At 41.2% G+C, this 21,475-nt stretch overlaps 1 protein-coding gene across 8 annotated transcripts in view; it reads right to left on the bottom strand.

The window, feature by feature from the left end:
* kmt2cb (lysine (K)-specific methyltransferase 2Cb) overlaps positions 1 to 20,019 on the bottom strand; it is a 57,759-nt gene extending 37,740 nt beyond the window's left edge. For 6 of the 8 annotated variants that reach the window (XM_062404022.1, XM_062404028.1, XM_062404026.1 and 3 more), the window contains exons 1-11: positions 19,083 to 19,842; positions 13,483 to 13,671; positions 9,919 to 10,007; positions 7,767 to 7,914; positions 6,505 to 6,711; positions 5,042 to 5,151; positions 4,823 to 4,932; positions 3,362 to 3,524; positions 3,037 to 3,208; positions 1,608 to 1,722; positions 20 to 195 (exon numbers count right to left, since the gene is read on the bottom strand). In XM_062404022.1, the coding sequence (XP_062260006.1) occupies positions 20 to 195; positions 1,608 to 1,722; positions 3,037 to 3,208; positions 3,362 to 3,524; positions 4,823 to 4,932; positions 5,042 to 5,151; positions 6,505 to 6,711; positions 7,767 to 7,914; positions 9,919 to 10,007; positions 13,483 to 13,670 (1,478 nt within the window). In that variant the 5' untranslated portion in view covers position 13,671; positions 19,083 to 19,842. Of the gene's footprint in view, positions 1 to 19; positions 196 to 1,607; positions 1,723 to 3,036; positions 3,209 to 3,361; positions 3,525 to 4,822; positions 4,933 to 5,041; positions 5,152 to 6,504; positions 6,712 to 7,766; positions 7,915 to 9,918; positions 10,008 to 13,482; positions 13,672 to 19,082; positions 19,844 to 19,892 lie in introns of those variants that run through there. The other 2 variants (XM_062404023.1, XM_062404024.1) reach the window with 2 other exon arrangements.
* Positions 20,020 to 21,475: the final 1,456 nt, after the last annotated feature.

Raw genomic sequence — 21,475 nt, 5'->3', positions numbered from 1 at the left:
ATAAACAAATGTTTGTTACCTTTTACAAGTGTGGCAGAACAGTAGGTCTTTGTGATGCTCAGGGTCCAGGATGCAAGTACACGTCGCACAGCACAAAGCAGGGTCCTGGTTTAGTACGCAGTTCTCACACAGCAGGCTGTTGTGGTGCCATTGCCCGCTGGTACGTGTTCCACATTGGATGCAAACTCTGCAGTTCTGAGGAGCAAAGTAAGATTTCTCAGTACCAAGAAATTCAAAGTTATCAGATTCAATGCGGTATGAACAACAGCGTTTCTGCCATACAGATTTGGCAATTCAGTAACCAAATGGGAAATAAGCATGACACAGGTCCAGGCCAACAGTGTGTGCATATATTTCAGACCACGACTCAATCCAACTCAATATGAGTCAGAGCAGAGTAGTAGAATTGAACCAAAATTCTGCCAATCTACAGTAAGTTGCAGGAAATATGGTTGCCATCTCCCCTTCGGTTGCTGACATATGGTATTAAATAATGAACAGAAAAGTTAATCTTCAAACATTATGATGTCAAAGTACATCAGTTTTATTAGCCCTGTCATCACTTCATCATTTTATCCTGTTCATATTTGTGGGGACTACTGGGATATTAATGTTTCTCTGTGTCGTCTTTAACATTTTTGGCACAATTCCTTTTTTACATTTTGCTTTTTGGTCATGTATTTGCGTCGACTTGATGACTCTGGAGCTGCAACATTTAAAAAATGTCTCAACAGTGAGCAACCAATCCACAGGGTGGCTCAAGCAAATACATAGAAGGCAGCATTTTTTATCAAATTTCCCACACTTCTTTTTCTACAGCCTGCTATTCTTGAGCTCATACATGCAATGAAACTTGAACAATGACTCATTTTCTATTGATCTCCAATTCAGTAAGTCAACTGCTCTCAGAATAAAAACACTATCTAAGTGGAGACAGAGGTTGGTAGCGGCTGCTCAGGAAGACGCAAAAGTTACACAGGGTTGTGTTTCTCCAGTACTGAGTCAGATATAGAAGCAAAGCGTGAAGACCTTTCATCACCTGCTGCCTCTATTCGCTGTGGCTTCCTGTGACCACTGCAGAAAATTGGGTGGTGGGTTAACCAGCTGCTAAAGTGACAAGCTCGCCATTTGCGCTGCTGGAGGCTGAGGCTGCTTTGAGGGTTGCGGGTGATTAAAGTTCACACGCATGTACACGTGTATATGAACTATGTTATCTTAGGGCACCAACGCCAGCCAATGCCTTTAAAAATCCAGCTGTATAAATCACTTCTTAACTACGGGAAGCACATATATATAAACCAACAACTCATATTTACATGGATGGAAGACATATTACTCACTCAGAGCAGATATTCACATTTTGATAAATTTAACTGAATTTCACTGTTTATCATTCTCTAACTTGTTCACATGTTTCAAGTACAAATGGAAATTAGCTCATAGCAAAACAAAATAGATTAACGCATATATATATTTATCTAATGGTTTCTACATTACCCTGAGCATGTTCAGCATTATGTCTCAGTAACTGGTACTACTGAACTCAATATATTTCAATATTCCTACATACCAACCCTATTTTTAATTCAGCATCAGGTCTTTCCTACCTTACACCTCCATCCATTGGTGGGAAGCGAGTCCATGGCAGGTTGTAGACAGAAGGTATGGTAGCCTTTGTCACACATGTCACACACCAGCATTTTAGTGTCCTCTCCGGGGTTGCTGTAAAGAGAGAGAGAGAGAGAACGTTGTATGAAAAGAGCCAGCAAGGGACATTTGATATACTGCAAATTAAAAGGCACGAACACTGTGCATATTCTATGAGAAGTTGTCGTTACTGTGCACACATCTGTTGTTTCTATAGATACCTGATCTCAGCCATAATTAACGCATGAATTAGCAAGAAGTAACTAAGTAGGTTTTTGAGGGACAATGGATGAATCTATTTCTTTCCAAAACTGATATTTTTCAACCAGAACAAACATGAGTCATTCTGAATAAAACCACTACTTTTACCAGAGAAGTTAAACGCCTGGCTGAGCACAACGACTGCCCCATGCCAACTGACTACCCAATGTTATTTTTTATACAGAAGATGAGACCCTTGAGTAATATGTAGACAAGGACATGCAACATGTTTGCTCTGGGAACTTTACAGGGGCTCATTTAATTGGTTAAGTTTTGTTTATTTATTTCACTTATTATTGTGACAATTTTATACATAATGCCTACTACTAATTACAGAGAAAAGTTGGTATTTAGTAACCCGCAGCTCAGAGGCATTAGTGGGAGTTAACTCTAAACTGTGAACAAGTATTTTCCTTAGTTTTGCTGTTTTATACACCAGTTGAATGTGTGTGTTGGTAAACACAGCTTGTTAGTAGAGTTAATAAGGGGATATTGTCCCTTCAATTGTTCTGTATTAGAAAGGGGGGGTGGAAAGTTGTGGTACCATGCTTTTAACACAAACAAAGTAATGCTTGCTGCTGCAGAAATGTGAGTATGATACAATATTAGCCTCGCTGTTAAACAGAAGCTCAGAGCATGTAGCTGTGACTCATGTTGTGTGGGGGTGCTGCTTCTCTAATTGCAGGGTTGGGAATGAGTAAGGCTGAGGAATTGGAAGAAATAAAAAGAGAACTTGACAGTAAACACACAAAGTACATTTCCCTGGACAACACTGGCTATATATATATTTTTTTTAAATATATATATATTAATTATTTTCACTACCTCTGTTAATACAGATAAAAATTAATTAAGAATTATAAAATAATTTTTGTTGTCCAGTATTAGGTTTTCAGACAATTTGGACCAAGTCTCTAAATTTCCATACCATCCATTATATTTTGAGACAATATATAATGAACCCCCAACTCAATCTTTTACAAAACAGCCTCCAGTAATAACATGATATAACAACAATTACTAGGGTTTCTATGTAAAAAGTCAATTAGTGGAGAAAAAAGAAATATAGAGTAGGACAAACATGTGGAGTACAGGATGTGTGATATTGGGTGTCGGGGGATGACTTACTTGCAGGTCTGGCAGATCTTGCACTCGGGACACTGCCAACCTGCCCTCCGTAGAGGGGTCACGGCCATGTCCAGGCACATTCCATGGTAATGCTGACCACAACTGGTGCAGAAGAGCTGGTCCAGCAAGTCCCCTGGGCTATCGCATAGTGCGCAACTTGAAACATCTACAACTATTGGGAAGAAAATTTAAGAAACACCTTTGAGTCAGGAAAATAAGGGAGGCAAACTTGTTAGAGAACAAGCAGTTGATAATTCAAAAAAATTCAAATCTCCAAGACATTTTAACCTTACTTTTTGAACACAATTTACAGTACCCAACTTACATTTGTCAATGGCCAATTCAATGTGTTCTGGGCAGAGGAGCGAGAGACTCCCGATATCCTGAAATGTCCCAGCTGCCCCTGCACAGGGGTAATGGTAATGTTGAGCACATCCTTCAGCACAGCACTTAATGGATGCTCCAAGGCGCTTACAGTATGCACAGTGCTGCAGGAACAGAGAAATCAAAAAATAAGTCAAACATGTCTGCTCACCTAACACAAATATTTTCCTTATACACTCAAGCAGAAAAAACTCATGACCATAGCATTTTCATGACTGATACACATTGTGTTAAGTTCTTTATCCTTCGCTGTCTCTTTAAAAATAATATTCATCTGGTTTCTCCACTCAGGATTAAGACCCTGTTTTAACCTTTGTTTCAGTCTGTTACAGCTATGCAAGCATTACTTAGATTAATAACTTCGACATACAGAATACTTGAAACAAATGCATTGTCTCAACGATGCGCCACGCTCAGAATGTCTTGATTGACCCAATCGGGTTTCAATCAAGGTACACTGTGCAGGAACTACACCATATTCAAACACTTTGAAGGAACACTGGTCTTCTGAGGCAGTCTCAACACCAAGAGGTAGACATTTAAAACTATGTGTAAATGTAGACACACTCATGCGACTATTACGCAGTTGTGGCTATTAAGAGTGCCTGTAATATTCATTAATTGCATGCACCATATTGCAGTAATATTGAAATCATTATTATTAAATATGAATGATCAACTATTAATTATAGAACTACTATTGAAACATATTTGACAAAATACTCATGATCAAATGAAGAGGTGGTTAACAGGACCGTAACGGCTCGAATGTAAATAAATAATAAACCTCACTCATAAATTATTTAAAGGTTTATAATGCAATTTCTGAGTGAAATTTTACAGAACAGTCAAACTGTAGCAACTTGAATAAAATTCACAATTATTTACTGTCTATGTTGACACGGTTTGGATGCATTTAACCATTAGTTTGTCTCAATTGTCTATTCAGCATTTTTAAACCAAACCGAACATTTTGTTGTTGATATTACCTGGACAATTAACTTTTGATCCTCGATATGTGAAACCTGCCTTAAAAAGTAGATTTCAAGCTCCTGTCCTATTCCTCTTTTCTACGAGTGTGCACAAACAGCCACTCATGAGTTCAAGGGGAAGACTTGCTGATGGCCTAAACGACCACTGGGCTGCAAACGCAATCGGAGAGCTGTGAGCTGTGCCACTGCTAACGCTAGGAGCTAAGCTGCCATGAGAGCTCAGCCCTGTTGAGTGGCATGACCTTTTCCATTTCACAGCTGAGAGATCCACGCTGCCGGGCCGACCTTTACCAGCCAGTCTGATCCATCAGCTTTGCTGTGCCTCACTGACGCATACCCTCCCCTGCCGCCCCAACACATTAAGATGGTGTTAACACCTATTAGTCCATGGATGGTCTTCCCTGACTCACCTTTGTGCTCCCTGAGTCAATGGCTCTGTCCACATTAAGCAGAGATTGTCCCTCGCCCTCACAAACACCTTCGGACCACAAGGCACAACTCTGATGTGCCCAGCATTGCCCTGAAATTTGGATAGAATGTATATTAATTCAAATGAACATATTGAGCACTTATAGATGAAACATTAATATCTAAATATCAACTCTCCAATAAAATTGTCAGTGTCTTACCTGACTCAAAGACAGACTGGACCTTAAGATCTTGTGGAAGGCCAACATGAGACAATTCATCCCAAATTCGACTGGCTGGGTCTGGTTCTTCCTCGCAGCTTTCAGACACACTGGAACAAAGGAAAAAGTTAGCAAAGAAAGCATGCCAGCACAGATTATTTTTTAAAAGATAACAGCTAGAGGATTTGCTACGTAAGACAAGAGAGATAGCCTGAATCAACATGAATCAAAAAATAATCGAAAACCGAAACATAAAAGCTAGAGGACGATGTGTTTTTCAAAAGCAAGGAGATGTAGACAGAGAGAATGAACTGGGGGGGAATGTTAGAGAGCAAATAAAAAGCTGTGGGGGAGGAGGGAGAGGAGGAGGAGGAGGAAGAGGGCCTTCTTGTTTTGGGTCTGCACAAGAGGCTGGCTGTTCTGTCTGGTAAAATCTGTTCAAAAGGATGTGTTTCTCTGAGTCCCTGGCTTGAACTAGTGAGCCACATAGCATGCGGAAAATGTGGAGAGGAAGCATTAGCATTTAAAAAGAACCTAAGTTCCAGTAAACAAACCAATGGCCAAAATCAAGACACTGGGTTGTGGAAGCATAATGGCACAGACATGACAAACAGCCGTGTCAGATTATTGTTTAGAGCCAAAGTTTTAACACAGGTTACAAAATACTCTTTTTCCACCTCCTCACGTTTCCACAGTACCCCTCACCCAACATTGCTTCTCTGACAAATCAATATACAATTTATCCTCCTGCCCTGGGCTCCCTACTCCCCTGCCTCTGCGTGGCACAACTGAGGGTTGGCCCCAATGACCAATCACACAGCTACAACACACATACACAGCTACTGGTTTGGCATTGTGCCAGACCCATACCGCTCACAACACCCATTACATTATTTCACAGGGAACCCAGAGAGGCACCCAATTGGTTTCAAAGGACCAAAACCAATTGGGCAGCTGACCAAAAAGTGTCCAGGGAGTGCATGGCATGTGTGCATGTGAATGCTCGCACACACACACGCACGCACGCACGCACGCACGCCTGATGTGGCATCCCTCAGCCTCAGGGCACTGACGTATAGTATGGCTTCTAGGCAAATTGATCTAATCTTCAATGAAAAATGACAACACAACATGCAAACTGAGGGATACCCTTTGGCCTGTGAGGTCTGTGTATGTGTTTGTGTGCATGGTTCTTTGAGTGTATGGTCGAAATGAGTTTGAAGTAAGTTTTTCCCCAACATAAAACATCAAAGTGAATTTGACCTACAACACCGTCTGTTATTTCCCCACCTACGTTCATCGTGTAAAAAGGCTCATGCTGACCAATCAATGAAATGAGGCAAATTTCATTTCTATGCAGATCATTAAATTTGAACAGTGTGACTTCACAGATGAAATTGCTGTTCTGACCAACACTGACATCCAAGCCATTTGTTTTAACACTGTCAGCCAGGCCTACTTACTTTGTCTTTTCCATCTGTCCTGAGGTGGTCTCTCCAGCCATTTTTGGCTGAGTGGTTTTATCACCATCACTGCTATCACTTGTCGAGCCTCCTCCACCCTTCTGGATGAATAGTGCTTCAAGCTGAGGCGTGGTACTGAATACTTGCAGATCCCCCTGACCCAGCAGGCTATGGCCACCGCAGTAACAGAAGGCACAGAGACGCTCACTGAAACAAAGAAAATGGGTGGTGGGGGGGTTTTAATTATATATTAGTACTGTGAGTTAAGACAGTGCCATGTGTGTCACCCTTAATTAGGGCCTTCTTTTTCTGGCAATGGGACTGTCTGGGAGCAACATAAATACGAACACACAAGGCCTTTGTTCTGAAAAAGGTGCTAATTTAAACAATGTTTAATTCAGCATAATTTTTTGTGCATGACTTTTGAGTTGAAAACATAAAAACTAAAGTTGTTTTAGAAATGTTGCAGTCCATTTTAGAGAGATATTTTGGAGAATGGTAAATAAACAAAACAAGATAATAGTAGCCAAGAGATTGAAAAGTAAGAAATAAAAAAACAAGGGTAAATATTTATCACGTTGTTAAGCGATGAGATGGCCCTGTTAATAAGCTCCCCAGAGATGCTGCTGCTCTACCCTCCATCACTAACATCAATAGCAGAGACAGTCCAGAAGATGGATTATAACCTTTAACAGAGTGACGCCTGGGAGGAGAGTGCATCCTTAACCAGCAGATTTGATCCATCCATGCATGTGCACACAGCAAGGCAAACACACTTGTCACATAGCAGAATACAAATGCATAATTGCATTCAAGTGCACCATATGTCGACCAAGGCTGTTCCTAAAAAACAATTTCCCGATCAATTTAAATATCAAATGTATATTTGGACTAGTTTAGCGATATAAAATATAATCAATGTAAACAAGAACACAGCTTTTACTGGTGAATTATGTCATATTGGTTTACAGAGTGTTGTTAACATTATCAGTGCTAGCACAAGTAGCCTTCGTTCCTTGCAGGTTAACCTTTAAATGCCTGAATTTGTCACGTATCACTCTGGTCGATAGGGTATGTGCCAGTTTACGATCTTACCATTAAAATGTAAAGCCATATTTATATTGTTTAAATCATAACACTGTCCAACCAAATTAGTTTTCTGAGGTGTCATATGTCCCGCATTTTAAAAACAAATGACCTAAAACACAGTATTCTTTATTTCTCAAACAATGATGATCCAGGGGAAGTTTAGTGTTTCTAACCTGCTTTTGACTTCTCTACTTCCTGGGACAGATGGTCCTGCTGAATTCTCAGCTGGAGGGCTCTGGGCCAGAGGGCGAGAGGGATCGTCCTGCTCTGGCACCTCACCGGTCACCACTTCCACGTCCTCCACTGGCAGGATCTGTGTTTCTGATGATAACAAACAAATGAAATGATCAGTAAGTCATTAAACAAATAAACATTCAATATGTTACTTGAGTTGCTAGGGGTCTCTCAATCCACACATTGACAAAAGACCTAGTTTGATGACGTCGTGAAGCAACGTGGGATCATGGGAGCGGTTGTCTTCACCACCATTGCTGATGAAAATCTACCTGACAATACATTACGGGTGACTAACACAAACAGGGTAAGGAACTTAACTTAGACTTTCTGTCATCATACGTTGGCTGGGGAGATATAACACGGACGAGCAAAGCCACAAGTAAAGCGGATACAGGACAACGAACAGGAACCCCAAATAAAAAGACCCATTACCTTATATAAAATTGGGTAAGGGGGAGATTTCTCTGGATTTGAACATAGTGGGAAGCATGTTTGACAATGTAAGAACACAAGTCAACAACATATAAAACATAAATCCGAGTTGTTTTAAAACATTTTAATGAAGAGATGTTGCATATTTTATATTTAAGTAGTATTGCTTCTGTCTATTGTATTTGTGAGTATTCCGTCCCATTAAACACTCAATTGCTCTTTAATTCATCGCCAATTATAACCGTAAAAACAGCATGCACTGTCTGACTAATACAAGCTGTCAGAGGGGAAAGTGGCTGCATTCTAGTCAGTTTGCTCCAGGTCAAAAACAAAGCCATTATTAGTGAAATGGATCTTAAAATATGGGGACCATATGCTCAAGCACTGACTACAGTAAACCCACTGGGAGCATCGAACTCATGTCCAGAATACCAACAACAACAACAGAGGCAGGGTCAAAAGAAATATGGCTGCAAACATGTCTCAGGAAGTGGGGTTTAATATTAATGGGGGAAAGTTTATATGAATTACAACTGAGCCCAATTTGGTTGGCATCATTAGGGCTTTTGGTGTAAATTATAAAAAAAAAGACAGGGTTCACTATGTCTGTATCACACAAAACGACTCCCAAAAGTACGTCTCACAGGGACTTTGGGTCCTGGAAATGTTTTATTAACGTAATGTAATTAGGCTAATACCACAATAATTCTGTGTCATCCAATGGAATAACACAAGGACAAATTCAAGCTTCATTATGAAATGTTTCACTATTCGGTTAGGAATGGTGTCAAATATATTTAAAACCTTTATGTTGTCTAACTGACACAAATCCGAGGTAACAATATAACTTAATTTAGCTCATGTCTCGACCTTTTCAGAAAACAGATGTAGTCTGCTTCCCCTCAGCTGCACACATATCACTTTACCGGGATGGTAGAGAATTGTGGATTTAGTTTTGCAAAAAGCCTAAAGGCAAAGAAAGCTGCTGAGGTAACAACCGGTCTATAAATTAAGCCGGGGAGGAGACATGGAGCGAAAACCAAGAGCATTCTCTGGCCTTTATTTTAGATTTTTTTTTATCATATGTTTCAAATAAAAAGTGTGTGTTGTTGGTGTAAGGTAAACTACAGCTAATAAAAGAAAGAGTAGCCACTGGCAGAACGAGACCCGACCCCCCCCCCCCCCCCCCCCCCCCAATATCTCTAGCACAGCAACAGAGCAAGCACTGAGATGTATAAGAATGGTAGGCATGGTCACATGATGTGATGTACACACATAAAAAAAGCACATAAATGGGTCTAGAGAGACTGATGGGATTTTAAAAAGCTTTTAGAGGGCATTAGCCTTGGGCTCTTTCCCACTGCACCTCAATGCCAATCTCGGAGCAGGAGGAGAGATGGAAGCAGTAAGGAAAGAAAAAAAAAATACACACACCCACTGCAGCTTCACGGCTCAAGCTAAACCCTTTCAATTATAGCACTGAAGTAGAGGCATGAGGTGCCAAGAAAAAGCTCTCATCCATCTTTCTCCAGGAGAGGTAGAAACCTCTGCCTTTGCTGAAATATGCTCTGAAGCATTCTGCATGAGGCTGCCTGGATGCTCAAGTCTTACGTCAGTACCAACCAGCATGTGCGTGATGGATCTGCAAAGTCTTACCTGTGTCCTGAGTGCCTATGGACTCCGTTATCTCACTCCCGTCCATACTGTCTTCCTCGTCTATGGCAAGCCTTCCTCTGGTGCGACCCCTTAATTGAGGAAAAGACAGACGAATTAACAAAGGCAGTGAAAAGCAGGAAACTGGAGTGTTTGGGTTCCCCTCAAGCGAAGGGGTGGCGATGTGGTAATTAATTAGTTAAACTATAGTCACAGCTATCACTGATTATTAATGGAGAGACACAAACCGCTGGGCAAGATAGGTGGTAGCACGGAGGTTTTGGGGGGGGTGTACTACCAGACAATTTAGAGTGGTCGTACATCATCTTTAAAGACGGAGGATGGCTGATCTGGATAACTCTGCTCTATTAAATTCAGGTCAAGAGTGAATCAGAAATAAGAGGCACCGTTGGCATTTTTGTAACATCATTCACAAACCAATCCAAATGTAGCACTGCTCATACACCAGCATTGTGATTTGTGTGTTGGTCTCTATTGCAACCTTGTTGTGTCCCTTGAGGGATGACGACTCATTAGAGTCGAGCTAAACATGCTCAAACTGAATTTCAAATCAGAATGCAGACATTATGTATTATGTTATAATAGCTCAGTTATTCAAGACACTACATATTATTTAATAATGGATGTGCATGCGTCATGTTTGGGATTTTCTACAAACATTTCCTTGGGGTTATTTGAGCAATAATTAGCGTCTGTGTTTATAATCACATTCAAATACACTGCCATTATTCATTAAAGCTTTGGACAAAACCGATAATACAGTATAAGCATCATAGAATTATTTTTACACCATTGTTAACTCTGTTGTTTTCACCCCCGTCTATTATGTTGGACAGTTGACTTGTTTTCCAGCAAATGCTGATTATTTAACAACAAGGATTAAAAGCGGAAGCAATCAAACCCAATTGGGATATCCCTTCGCATATGTCATTATTACTTTTTTTCAAGATGCGCTCTGTTGAGTGCCAAGTTAAATGTCATCTTGGCTCTCCCCTCCCCACTTCCCTCTCTTCTCTTTAAAAGATGTCACCAGTGCCTTAAAGCAAGATTTTAAAAAGAAAAGCCATTATCTTACTGAATATGCTCCATCAGGAAGTCAGACAACTAACATATTCAAACATCTACCTGTGTGTCAGTACAGATACACACACGCATGCACCCGCGCACGCACTTCTCTTCCACAAACGGAGAGTCTTGTCAGGGGGTTGGGCTACGATTTCACTGCCACTGGAGAGACAAATCACAAATGGCTGGATGCCAAATCAACTCCTCCCTCTAAATGACTTCCATGTCAAGATAAGGAGAAACCCAAAAAAACACAAAAGACAAAAATGAGAGTAGAGGCCTCTGGGGAAATAAAATTACCTCTCAGCTCAAATCAAACTTTTACATCCTAGTAAGGTGGGAGCAACCAAGTTTTAACAGAACTTTTTTTGATGGAGTTTAGGTACACACAGTAACTGATGAGCCAAATACAAGCTGTCATACTATACTTTCAAATAACACTGGCATTTAAACAAAATCTAAACTTACACAAAATACTCATGAGGAACCGGATTTTTTCCCCACAATTAAATATTTGAATTGATGACTGAATGAATTATTAGAGCAACAAACCAAGAGAAACACCTACAACCACTTAGATGATTGTAGCATCTGAACTAAAAGGCTAGAGAATCAAAAACAGTATCAGTTTCATAGTAGTAAATATTGAATATATATGACCTAAAAAAACAATTCTAACTTAATTTTCTCATAGCACATTTCTTTGTTCAATGTATGACTGCTTATGAGAGAAGGAGCTGGAACATTCCGCAGGAACAAAATATGGCAATTATATACATTTCCAAACTAAACTTCATCTGACAAGCACATGGTCAGAGACGTGGTCCAAAGAAGCCACCAGAAGTACCAGGAGCAAGCTAAATCTGGAGAATAACAGTCCATTTACATATTTCAGCCATATGCCGTTCCACACCTTCTCTAGCACTTTTACAGTCTACAATTTATGATGTTTAATAAGGTTTCAATTCCAGAAATCCACGCACAAATAAGCTGTGTGACATTTTCAATCTCTGACCACAATCTAGTGTGTACAGACAAACTAGTTGGTGGTGACCTCTTTACATAGCCTACTAGACAGGATTCAAATGTAATTATATATAACTAAGCTAAAGGAATCGAATTTCAGCACCAAGTCAGCCGGTGATAATACTGACAAATGCACAAGACTAACATTCAACCCCATACCATGCACAACTTATCCCCCTCACAGTCCCACCAGAGGGAGACAGGAAAAAAGAGAAAAGGTGAAAATAATGCTATGGTAAGTAGTCCCAGCTAGCAAAGTGCTGTCTGGAAAACCTGACACGGATCACTGTCATTCTTGTGTGGACTGACTAGCAGATTGAGCGTGGGCAAATCAAGTAAATACTAACAACCCGGTCTACAATAGTGATTTCTGACACATCCTCTTTTGTCACAAGGAAACTGGCTTTTCAACACTTCACATTTGTGATTTGGGACTGTTTTCAAAGGGTTCAGAGGTTCAAATCTGATGGATCAATAATGATCTCCCAAAAAACAACTACAGTCTAAATTTTGAGAGGGACAACATTGAGCATTAAAACAAATAACACAACAGCAAGAGCAGAACATGAACGGCTGGTGTGATCTTGACCTGTTCATCAACATAAAACCATTCCAGACGGTCCCAGGTCATCCTTGTGGCATGAACGCATCATCTGGATGCTTGCAGATTAAATGATCCATTGGGAGCAGGGTATTAAGATTGATTGAGAGGACAGACTAGGGAGAGTTAAGAACCTTGCGGGCATTTTATTACAGAGCAGCTCTAAGCTGCATTATATGTTGCTAAGGGAGTAACAAAGAAGCCAGACATCTTGTACCATACTGCACAAGATATTTCTGCGCTAGTGTTTCTCAAAAATCTGTGAATATCTTTCCAATATTACAACAGTCATTTTCCTCTTTTCGTCTGCTCGCAGCATTCATTTCCTCATTCCTACATATCCATTATAATGTGATATCTATTGATTTAAATGATAATGAATATTTATAAGAGAGATAACACTACTTATAATCAATAACACGTGACGAGGTGATGTAATCTTTTATGGAATTTTTTTACGATTATAGAATTTGTAACATTTGTATTTCATTTAATCCATTGTATGGTTTAATTCCTTGAGAGTCAAATGGGTATCAAGCCTCTTTGCAATATTGTTGCTTTGAATTAAAATTAAATGTGATACTTGATGCTGTAGAGTGTAATGGGCTTGACTACGGTAAGTAGAAGAAATTGTATTTCAGGGATGATATTGACCACGCCTCTCAACCAATGTCAGCTGACATTGGCTCCACCTCCCCCGGTGACCCTCATTGTATAAGCATAATACATAATGCTTGAAAATAATACTGTATTCATTCCAAATTTGGATTGTATCTAATTCAAGTATTGAAAAGGAACACTACTTTATATATTTTACGAAATTATTTATTTGCATGCTGAGGGAAAAAACCTACTTCTTTCTGTTCTTCGGCGTAGATGAGGGTGGCACCTGGGGTAGGATGGCAGCAGCATCCTTGCGTGGCCTGCCACGTGGTCGCTTGTCTGAGTGGGCAGGACTTTCTGTGGATGTGGCCCCTACACTGCTGGAGGGCGGTGAGGGTCCCTGGTCAGAGGGCTCCACAGTCTTATCCTCTGATGACATTCTGAAAAAGATAAGAAAGATGAGATTGGGATCTTTAACGGCAGGTCATCCAAGCTTGGATAACACAAATTTTCAAACGCTGAAAGACGAAACAGGTGCCAATTATCACCTTATTTTAATTAATAATCTCAACACGCTTTTAAGGAATAAATAGGAAACAGGAGATGACATGAAATATGAACATTTTAACCCTGAATGTTGGATGAATAAATGTGGGATATTTCCAGTTGTCCGTATATATCTTTAAGCATATTTGATACAGCTACATCTATCACTCAGACAAATGGGGCAACAGTGTTGTGTCTTGAGGAAGTTCAATAGCTTGTGATACAATTACGTCTACTCCACTCATTTCTGATAAATATTCACTAAACTTCATCAATTTGTCAGATCGGTTTGATCATGCATCAATACTTTATTTCCTTTGGCATCCACTTCTGACCATATTCAATGGGCTTGAAGTATCTTGGATTGGTTTGTGTGCATATGGTGCATTACCTTTACTCCATCCAAAGATTCCTACCTCTCACGCAAAACCACCCTCTTTATCTTAAACTGAAACACGTTTAACTCTGGGCAAAGACATATTAATCAACTTAGCCTCCGAACAATGTAAGTGGTCTAGAGCGGCAGCAATTTCCACATCTTTCTCCAAGCATTCTGCAAACACTCCACATGCAGCAGCTCCAGGTTTTCTATTTCACTTCAACCCACCCACTTTAAGAAAACCCACTACAAACCGCTCAATGGTAAATGCTACCGGTTAGTTGCATTCTACAATGTGAAGTCAAATATACTAAAAAAAACAAACAACTGTAAACTGAGGATTGGACAACAGAAATGTTAACAGCCAAAGATTAATCTATTCCACTTATATTTTATATTTGGGTGAGTTGAGAGCATTGTGGGTAATGTTGCAAAATCAGTGAATAGGACTCCTTAATGTCATCATAAAACAAATAAAAGGCAGACAACAAATATCTTGGTATATTATTATTTTTGTGTCAATACAGCTTGTTCATGGCATGACGCGCATACTTTCCACTTTGAAAAAAACATGCTTCTATGCATCCCTCACATGCCCTGGTCTATGGACATCACAAGAACCTGTACTGCCAAAAGTCTAAAAACCTCAGGGTACTCTTTTTTTAACAGTACCAGAGGTACCAAACAATACCCACCCGCCACTGCTGGATGGTTACCGCGCATTGCATTTCCGGTGTTCTTGTACCGTTCTGTATTACCCTGCCTTCTATTCATGACTTGACATCGTCGATTAATAACTGACTAAATGTGTGATTAGCGACAGCGATGAGCAAACACACACACAGACACACACATGTGCTCCTGCAGACAGGAGAGAGGTTCTTCCCACAGACACAATGCTGTGTTTTAACTTCGTTGTTGCAAAATAAGAGAAGCCCTGTTTATTCAGGAACTTGGATGTGACATCAGCAGGTTATAGTGGATATTGGTTCTGCGTGTGGCTGATTGGAGAGGAGCAAAATCACTTGTTGACTGGTGCTGGGAGGGTGCAGCCTTGCACTCAGGTATATAGGTGTGTGTGTGTGCATGCATTAGTAAAATGCTTGTGCAGCCTCTGCTGTTTTCTTACAGTCATTGAGCTATACCTGATAACTGAAATCTTAATTTTTGTACATGACACTGATCTATTATATTCTATTATATGAATACTGTTTTCTTTTTCTTTTTTACTTGAAGGCTACAGTCACGGTCGTTTCTGTATGTTCAAATATTTTCTCTAAAAAGTAGCGCATTTTGAAGAAAATGGGATTGATTGTTTATTTGCCATGTGATCGAATTAGATGACAAGAATCAATGAATTTTTCAGCAATCGGTATCGACTACTACATTTTTGGTATGGTGACACCCCTACCCTGGTCCAATCACATTTCTAATAGTGACGGGCCTTTCTTTCATTAGGTGTATTTTTCCAACCCTTCCTGTGTTGTTCTTTGTCATACCTTGCAAATGACATTTAGCATCAAATTGTGTTGCTCCATGATTTACAGAAGTTATTGCATGATGTTCAAATATCTAACCTTTATTAAATCTTATCTTGCATCTATAATATTTTACCAGCCACTGATTGGAAACCTGTTTGGGAAACGTATATCTTTCTTTTCCAGACTGGATTTTCACACTGTACAAAACGGTCTTATCCAAAGGTCATCTTGCTTTTGGACACTGCAGTTCAAAAGCCATACCTTAATGAGGATCATTGGCCATTTCAAATTCCAATTAATAGAAGAAAAAATAAAAAAAAATAACTGTATTAATAAGGTCTTGGTTAGCAAAACTGTTTGCAAAGATTCTAAATGTCTCTTGAAGAGACTCATCAAAGAGAAATTCCTTAATTTGGTACTTCTATGAAGGTGTTCAGCTGCTTTGAAATGTGTTGACTGCAAAGAGCACATTGGTTGGAGCTCAAACCATTGGGTGACCTCCGTGCCATTTATGAACGCATCTGTGAAATGTCCTTTATAACCTCTATATTTCTTGAAGTTTGTCTGTAATTTGTCATCTGTGTTGTGCCAGTATCTTGTTAAGATCGAGCCTCTCTCAACACAGTAGTGCAGCTAAGACTTTGACTGTGCTGCAGGCAAGTGATGCAGCACAAATCATATTTTGCTCATCACTTAGAGCTGAGCTGCTAAATGGTAAAAAAGTGCATATTTTTTGAGTTTCTGGGTGGGATGTGCTTCTAATTGTAAAAGAACGTTTCCAGTCAACCAGTTCAGAAGACTGTGTGACCGGCCCATCCCTTTTACGACAAAGGACCAACACTGTGTCTACAATAGATGCATTTCAACTGTTTTTTTAGTTGACCATTTATGGTCAACTAACACACATGAGATGCACATGACCATCTCATGTGCATCTCTCAGTACAGATTGTCAGCATAGCAACTCATGAATTGTGCACCACTGTGATTCGAAGCAGTTCTCTCTTCTTCTGACTCACGTGCATAACAGTTGATCAAATATTTTACTGCCAGCAATGTTAAAACGCTTATTTCACATCAGGACTGCATCTGAACCCAATCTAGACAGTGAGAATTGACTTCAGCTGTAGCTGTTGTGCTGTTTTCACAACATGAAATGTAGACAAGGCCAAAGTTAACCATTTTTTTGTTGTTGCAATTAATTAAAAAAACAATAGCTAGAATAAAAGCGAGTGTTAATTTAATTTCTCACATCCAATGGGATGCTCATGTTGGTTTGCATCTACTGATAAGAAAGTCACTAGTTGCCAAGACAGATTTAACTGTTTGATAAAGCCCATGAGTGCATTGTGGCTGTTTTTGGTAACTTTAGTGAATATGGGTTGAACCGTTAAATAAGAAGTCAGATAATAAATATACATGTATGATGTCAACGTGACATTGGTGATTAAAAATTACAGATTTTGGGTCCATGATCTCAAATACTTGATTGCATACTAAGATAACATTTTAATATGTCTAACAGTGTCTTGTGACTTGGTAGTAATGCAGACCCATGCATAAAACCCTAGTAAAGCCTAGCAGGGTTGTGACAAATTACTAATCAGTAAGTTATTCGTAAAATATTTATAAAACAGCTATTTTTTACTTATTAGGTTTACATCTGACAATGACAAAAGTATCCATTTTTCCTTTTGTGAAAGCACACTACCTCTGTAGAGCAGAGGAACCATGCCTTCAACAGAGTAAATGCTAGAATCTACACCTAGCATATCTTACTAGATTGTTTTTCTGCACCAACATGCAATTACATCAGACTACATTATGACTAATAGTTTGGATGAGTCATGATAGTCAACTTTTGCATTTCCAGTAAAGCAGAAAAATGGTTTCTCAACAATGGTCGACCAGATTTGCATCATTACGCTGTATCCTTTCATATGTAGCTTATGGCCCATCCGTACAATACGTGATTATGATTTGTTGTTTGGTCCCACATTAAATACGCTTGCTCCTAGCATGTTTTTATACTGAACTATTATACAAAGTCAGTGCTATTGAAGGCAGTAATGCACTGTGGTTTGGGAGGACATTGTATGGCCTGGGCTGATTTCCACATTTTGTATCACTGAGCCAGGAGAGGTCTCGTGTTTTTTTGCTGTTCGATATCGTGGAACTAATACCATCGTCTGCTGCTGAGCTGTGGCCATTCTCCCTTTCTCCTATGTCTATATTGGCCTCCAACAGCCTCCGGGCTCTGTGGACAGATGGCGGTCGAACAACACCAAACTCCACGAGAAATAGTCATTATAGCAGTTCAATTGTCAGTGCAATTATCCAGACAATACGAGAGTCAGGGCTTACATCTTCAGATCAGGAGCGAGGACAGGGGCTAACGCTGCTCCCAGACCACTACACGGGCTATAATACTGTGGAATAAGGAGCATTTTAAAAGCAGGAAAGCCTCCCTAGAAAGTGATGCAAAGAACCACTCGAGGCAGAGATCTGGTGACTCCCCGGCAGTCACGACCACCATGGGCACAATTGCTAACGTTAGCTTTTGTTAACTCAAGCTGGGGCACAAAGCAGCTGCACACAGCTAACGATAGCTAGCCTGTTGTGTTGAACTCTGTCGCCTTTTCTTTGGCGACCACAGACACACACACAAAAAGTACGATTGACATGGATGTGACAGGAGAAAAGCACAAAGGAGCAAATCCATCATTTTACAAGACTGCGGTTGTGATTGAACTGGATTCGGATTTGAGGGATAATTTCCCGGTGAACTTTGAAAGAGGCTCCCACAGCAAACAGGTTACCTATGGATGCAGTGAGTTGGCCAACTCATCGCCTCAACCCCCCAAAAAACACTCAAACCTTCATGCTTCTGCCTCCCATGGTCCCACAGCTGACATTATATTCTAGTGGGTGACGGTAAACTTTACTGGCAATCTTTTACCACAATATCCGTGAGCCCACGTCCATCTGGATACAAGGCGATGATGAGCATTTGTGCCCAACACACACACACATACATACACAAAGGCTCGGTCTATTCAACGGAACGGAACTGTTCTGCTGGAACTACAATGCTAGGCTTAAAGTGAAAATGACATGCTATACAATGACGTAAGCTTTATTTCTGCGTTCTGTTACAAACAAAGGGTGATTCTGAGCGACTGCTTCTTTCAAATGGTGTTTTGAGCGATTAAAAAAAGTGGCTACTAGCCCCCTGCTCCTGGCTACACAGCGACCATGGACCGCTCTATTGAATGTTCCCTTCCGTTGAATAGTCTGAGTCATGAGAGCCGAGGCGGCGACAAACCCCCAACATCAGACTGGAGGAGGATACCGTCGGCTCAGCTTCACTCCAAAAAATACAAGGGTGAACACCGCACGAATGTAGCCGGCGTGAAAAGCAATTAAAACTCCTCGGCGGGTCTTACCTTCCAGCCCTATGAGTAGCGAATTATCCTCTTCATGTCCAAAATACTGGGAGATGAAACGTCGCACTTATATCAACCCCCAGCTAGCTAGCAAGCTAACCGCGCTAGCTAGCCTCTCTCCAATGAAGCAACACCGCAGTTCTCAGAAATGCATCACGCATATCATTATATTCCAACGCTGCGATGTTATTCCCAACTTTGCCCATTTGATGGAAGGGCGGATCATGTAAATCCAACGGAATGGCGCTTCCCTTGCATTCGGAGGCGGTGGGGGAGAGATCACTTTCCTTTCTCCAATGACAGCTGTCGTCGCACGAGTTGGGGTTATGTAGCTAGTTGGTGTTAGCCACCCAAGTGTACGGCCAACAATTATACCATTTACGTGCGGAGGAAACGGAGCCAGGAAAATCCAAGCGGCTGCAGGAGTCGGTAAAACGCAACTTTAGAACGCGAACCCCCGGCGAACGCACGGTCAACGCTGGGTTCCGACCGCTTGGTTGGCAACTGGTTCTATTTTCTTCAGCTGCGACCGACGAGCTGCGGGACCAAGCGGCCAGTTATGAGACTCTCGCGGCCAGCCTGCCACGCAGCACCCGCCGCCCCCCGAGGCATTTAGCACCAAACATCAGCTCGCCAGAAATACCACCCCGCCTGCCACCGGGGCCGAGCCGCGAATTTACCCCGAAAACAAACCACAAAATTAAGTTGAAGATGACGCTCCGGCGGACTCTGTAACGGTGGCCATATCTAATGATAAGTGGCACCGCAGCACAGCCCCTCTAGGCTCCTCGGAAAAGTAGACCCACCTACCTCTGCCAAACACTACCGCACGCGAATCTTTCCCTTCATCGACGCGACTCGTCGACGGAGCGGTGTCCGGTCAATCGATCAGCGGATCGGTACCGTCGATAACCACACGCGGGGGAAATAATCTCACGGAAAAAGCGTTTGGCAATTTCTTCAAAATACTCTCTGACCCTGCGGAGGGATACGGGCATTTAGTAAATAAAATAATGGCTCCGGAGAGCTCGAAGAGACGGAGTCTGGACTCTCACTGGAGCTGGAGGAGGATCGTGTGGATCCTTCGGCTGCTCATGTTAATGTGAGTGGAGTGAAGTCCTGCAGCCTTCAGCCTCCTCCAGGGAGAAGGGAACACAACACATGGAGCAGCTTAAACACGCAGAGGTCGGCTAAGGCCTCCAGATGACTCCCAGGGTGGCGGGCCGACCAAGTGCATCCCATCACCTCCCGGCTTCTCCTGCTCCGGCCGGCCCGAGTGCTCAGTAGCCTGCGAACAGGCAGACCTGGTGTACATGCAGGGGTTAAATTTCGGAAAAGCCCCCAGAGGTCGGCTTCCAGTGGCTGTACATAATATGTGGTAGAGCCAGTGAGCGATCCGTGTTTACATGCATTTGTCTTTTTCCTTTTTCGGGGGGATGTTGGGCGTTTTACTTTGTAACTTGCTGAGTTCATTCGAGTGAAGCCCAGAGAAAATGAACGTGGAATAAACATAGGCCTGTCCCTTTAAATGTTAAGCCATGCTACACCATGGTACCACCTTCTTAGACTGTGAGCTCCCCCTGCTGGCCACCACACCACAAGCCACACTACGTGTTTACCTTTTTTTTTTTTTTAAATCAACATGACTAAAGGGATAGTTCACCCAAAATGTTTAAATTACTCTTGGAGTTTGAGGGGTAAGCAGTGTTGCAGGCGGATCCAATACAATTGAGGTTACTGGGGACCACTTCACGATATTTTGTTCATCACATAACTCATCAGTGTTGGTTCATGATATGGAAAGAGTGTCTATTTGTATATTATTCAGTTATATCTGAGTCACCCATCACTATCAAAAGAAAGAACTAGAAAGGGACTCAGTGGAGAGTAAACCTCAGACGAGGCCCAACAGTCCCCTGATAGAAGGGTTAGGGTTAGGGTTAGGGTTAGCCCTAGTGACTTCAAATCTGAAGTCACTAGATCTGAATTATGATCCTAAGAAGCCAGATTTTTTTATCAAGACCCAAATATTTTCTCTGACAAATCAACAATCCTGGATCTGCCCCCAAAATTGGTTCTTCCTTTGGTTATGACCTACCGCTCCACAAAACCTTCATGGAAATCGTTTGGGTGGTTTTTGCGTAATCCTGCTAACTAACAAGTAGACCCAAATGAAATGGGAGCACCGCTGTTTCTGTGCACTGTGTCATCTAAGGTCTTAATTTTGGGTCAGTGGTGTTGCCTGATGTCATGGAGGGTGAGACGCAGCACTTTCTAAGTAATGACCTTTGAGCTGGTGTTTGTTTACACCTCTAACCACCATTGACCTAATTACCTATAGAACCACACCAAGCTGCTGTTAAGTGATGCATCAGTGATACTCTGGAGAACCT

This window comes from Platichthys flesus, chromosome 14 (assembly GCF_949316205.1).
Source record: "Platichthys flesus chromosome 14, fPlaFle2.1, whole genome shotgun sequence".
In the NCBI taxonomy this organism is placed as follows: Eukaryota; Metazoa; Chordata; class Actinopteri; order Pleuronectiformes; family Pleuronectidae; genus Platichthys; species Platichthys flesus.
Note: the sequence above shows the minus strand (reverse complement) of the source record. Positions and strands in the feature narration are given on the sequence as shown.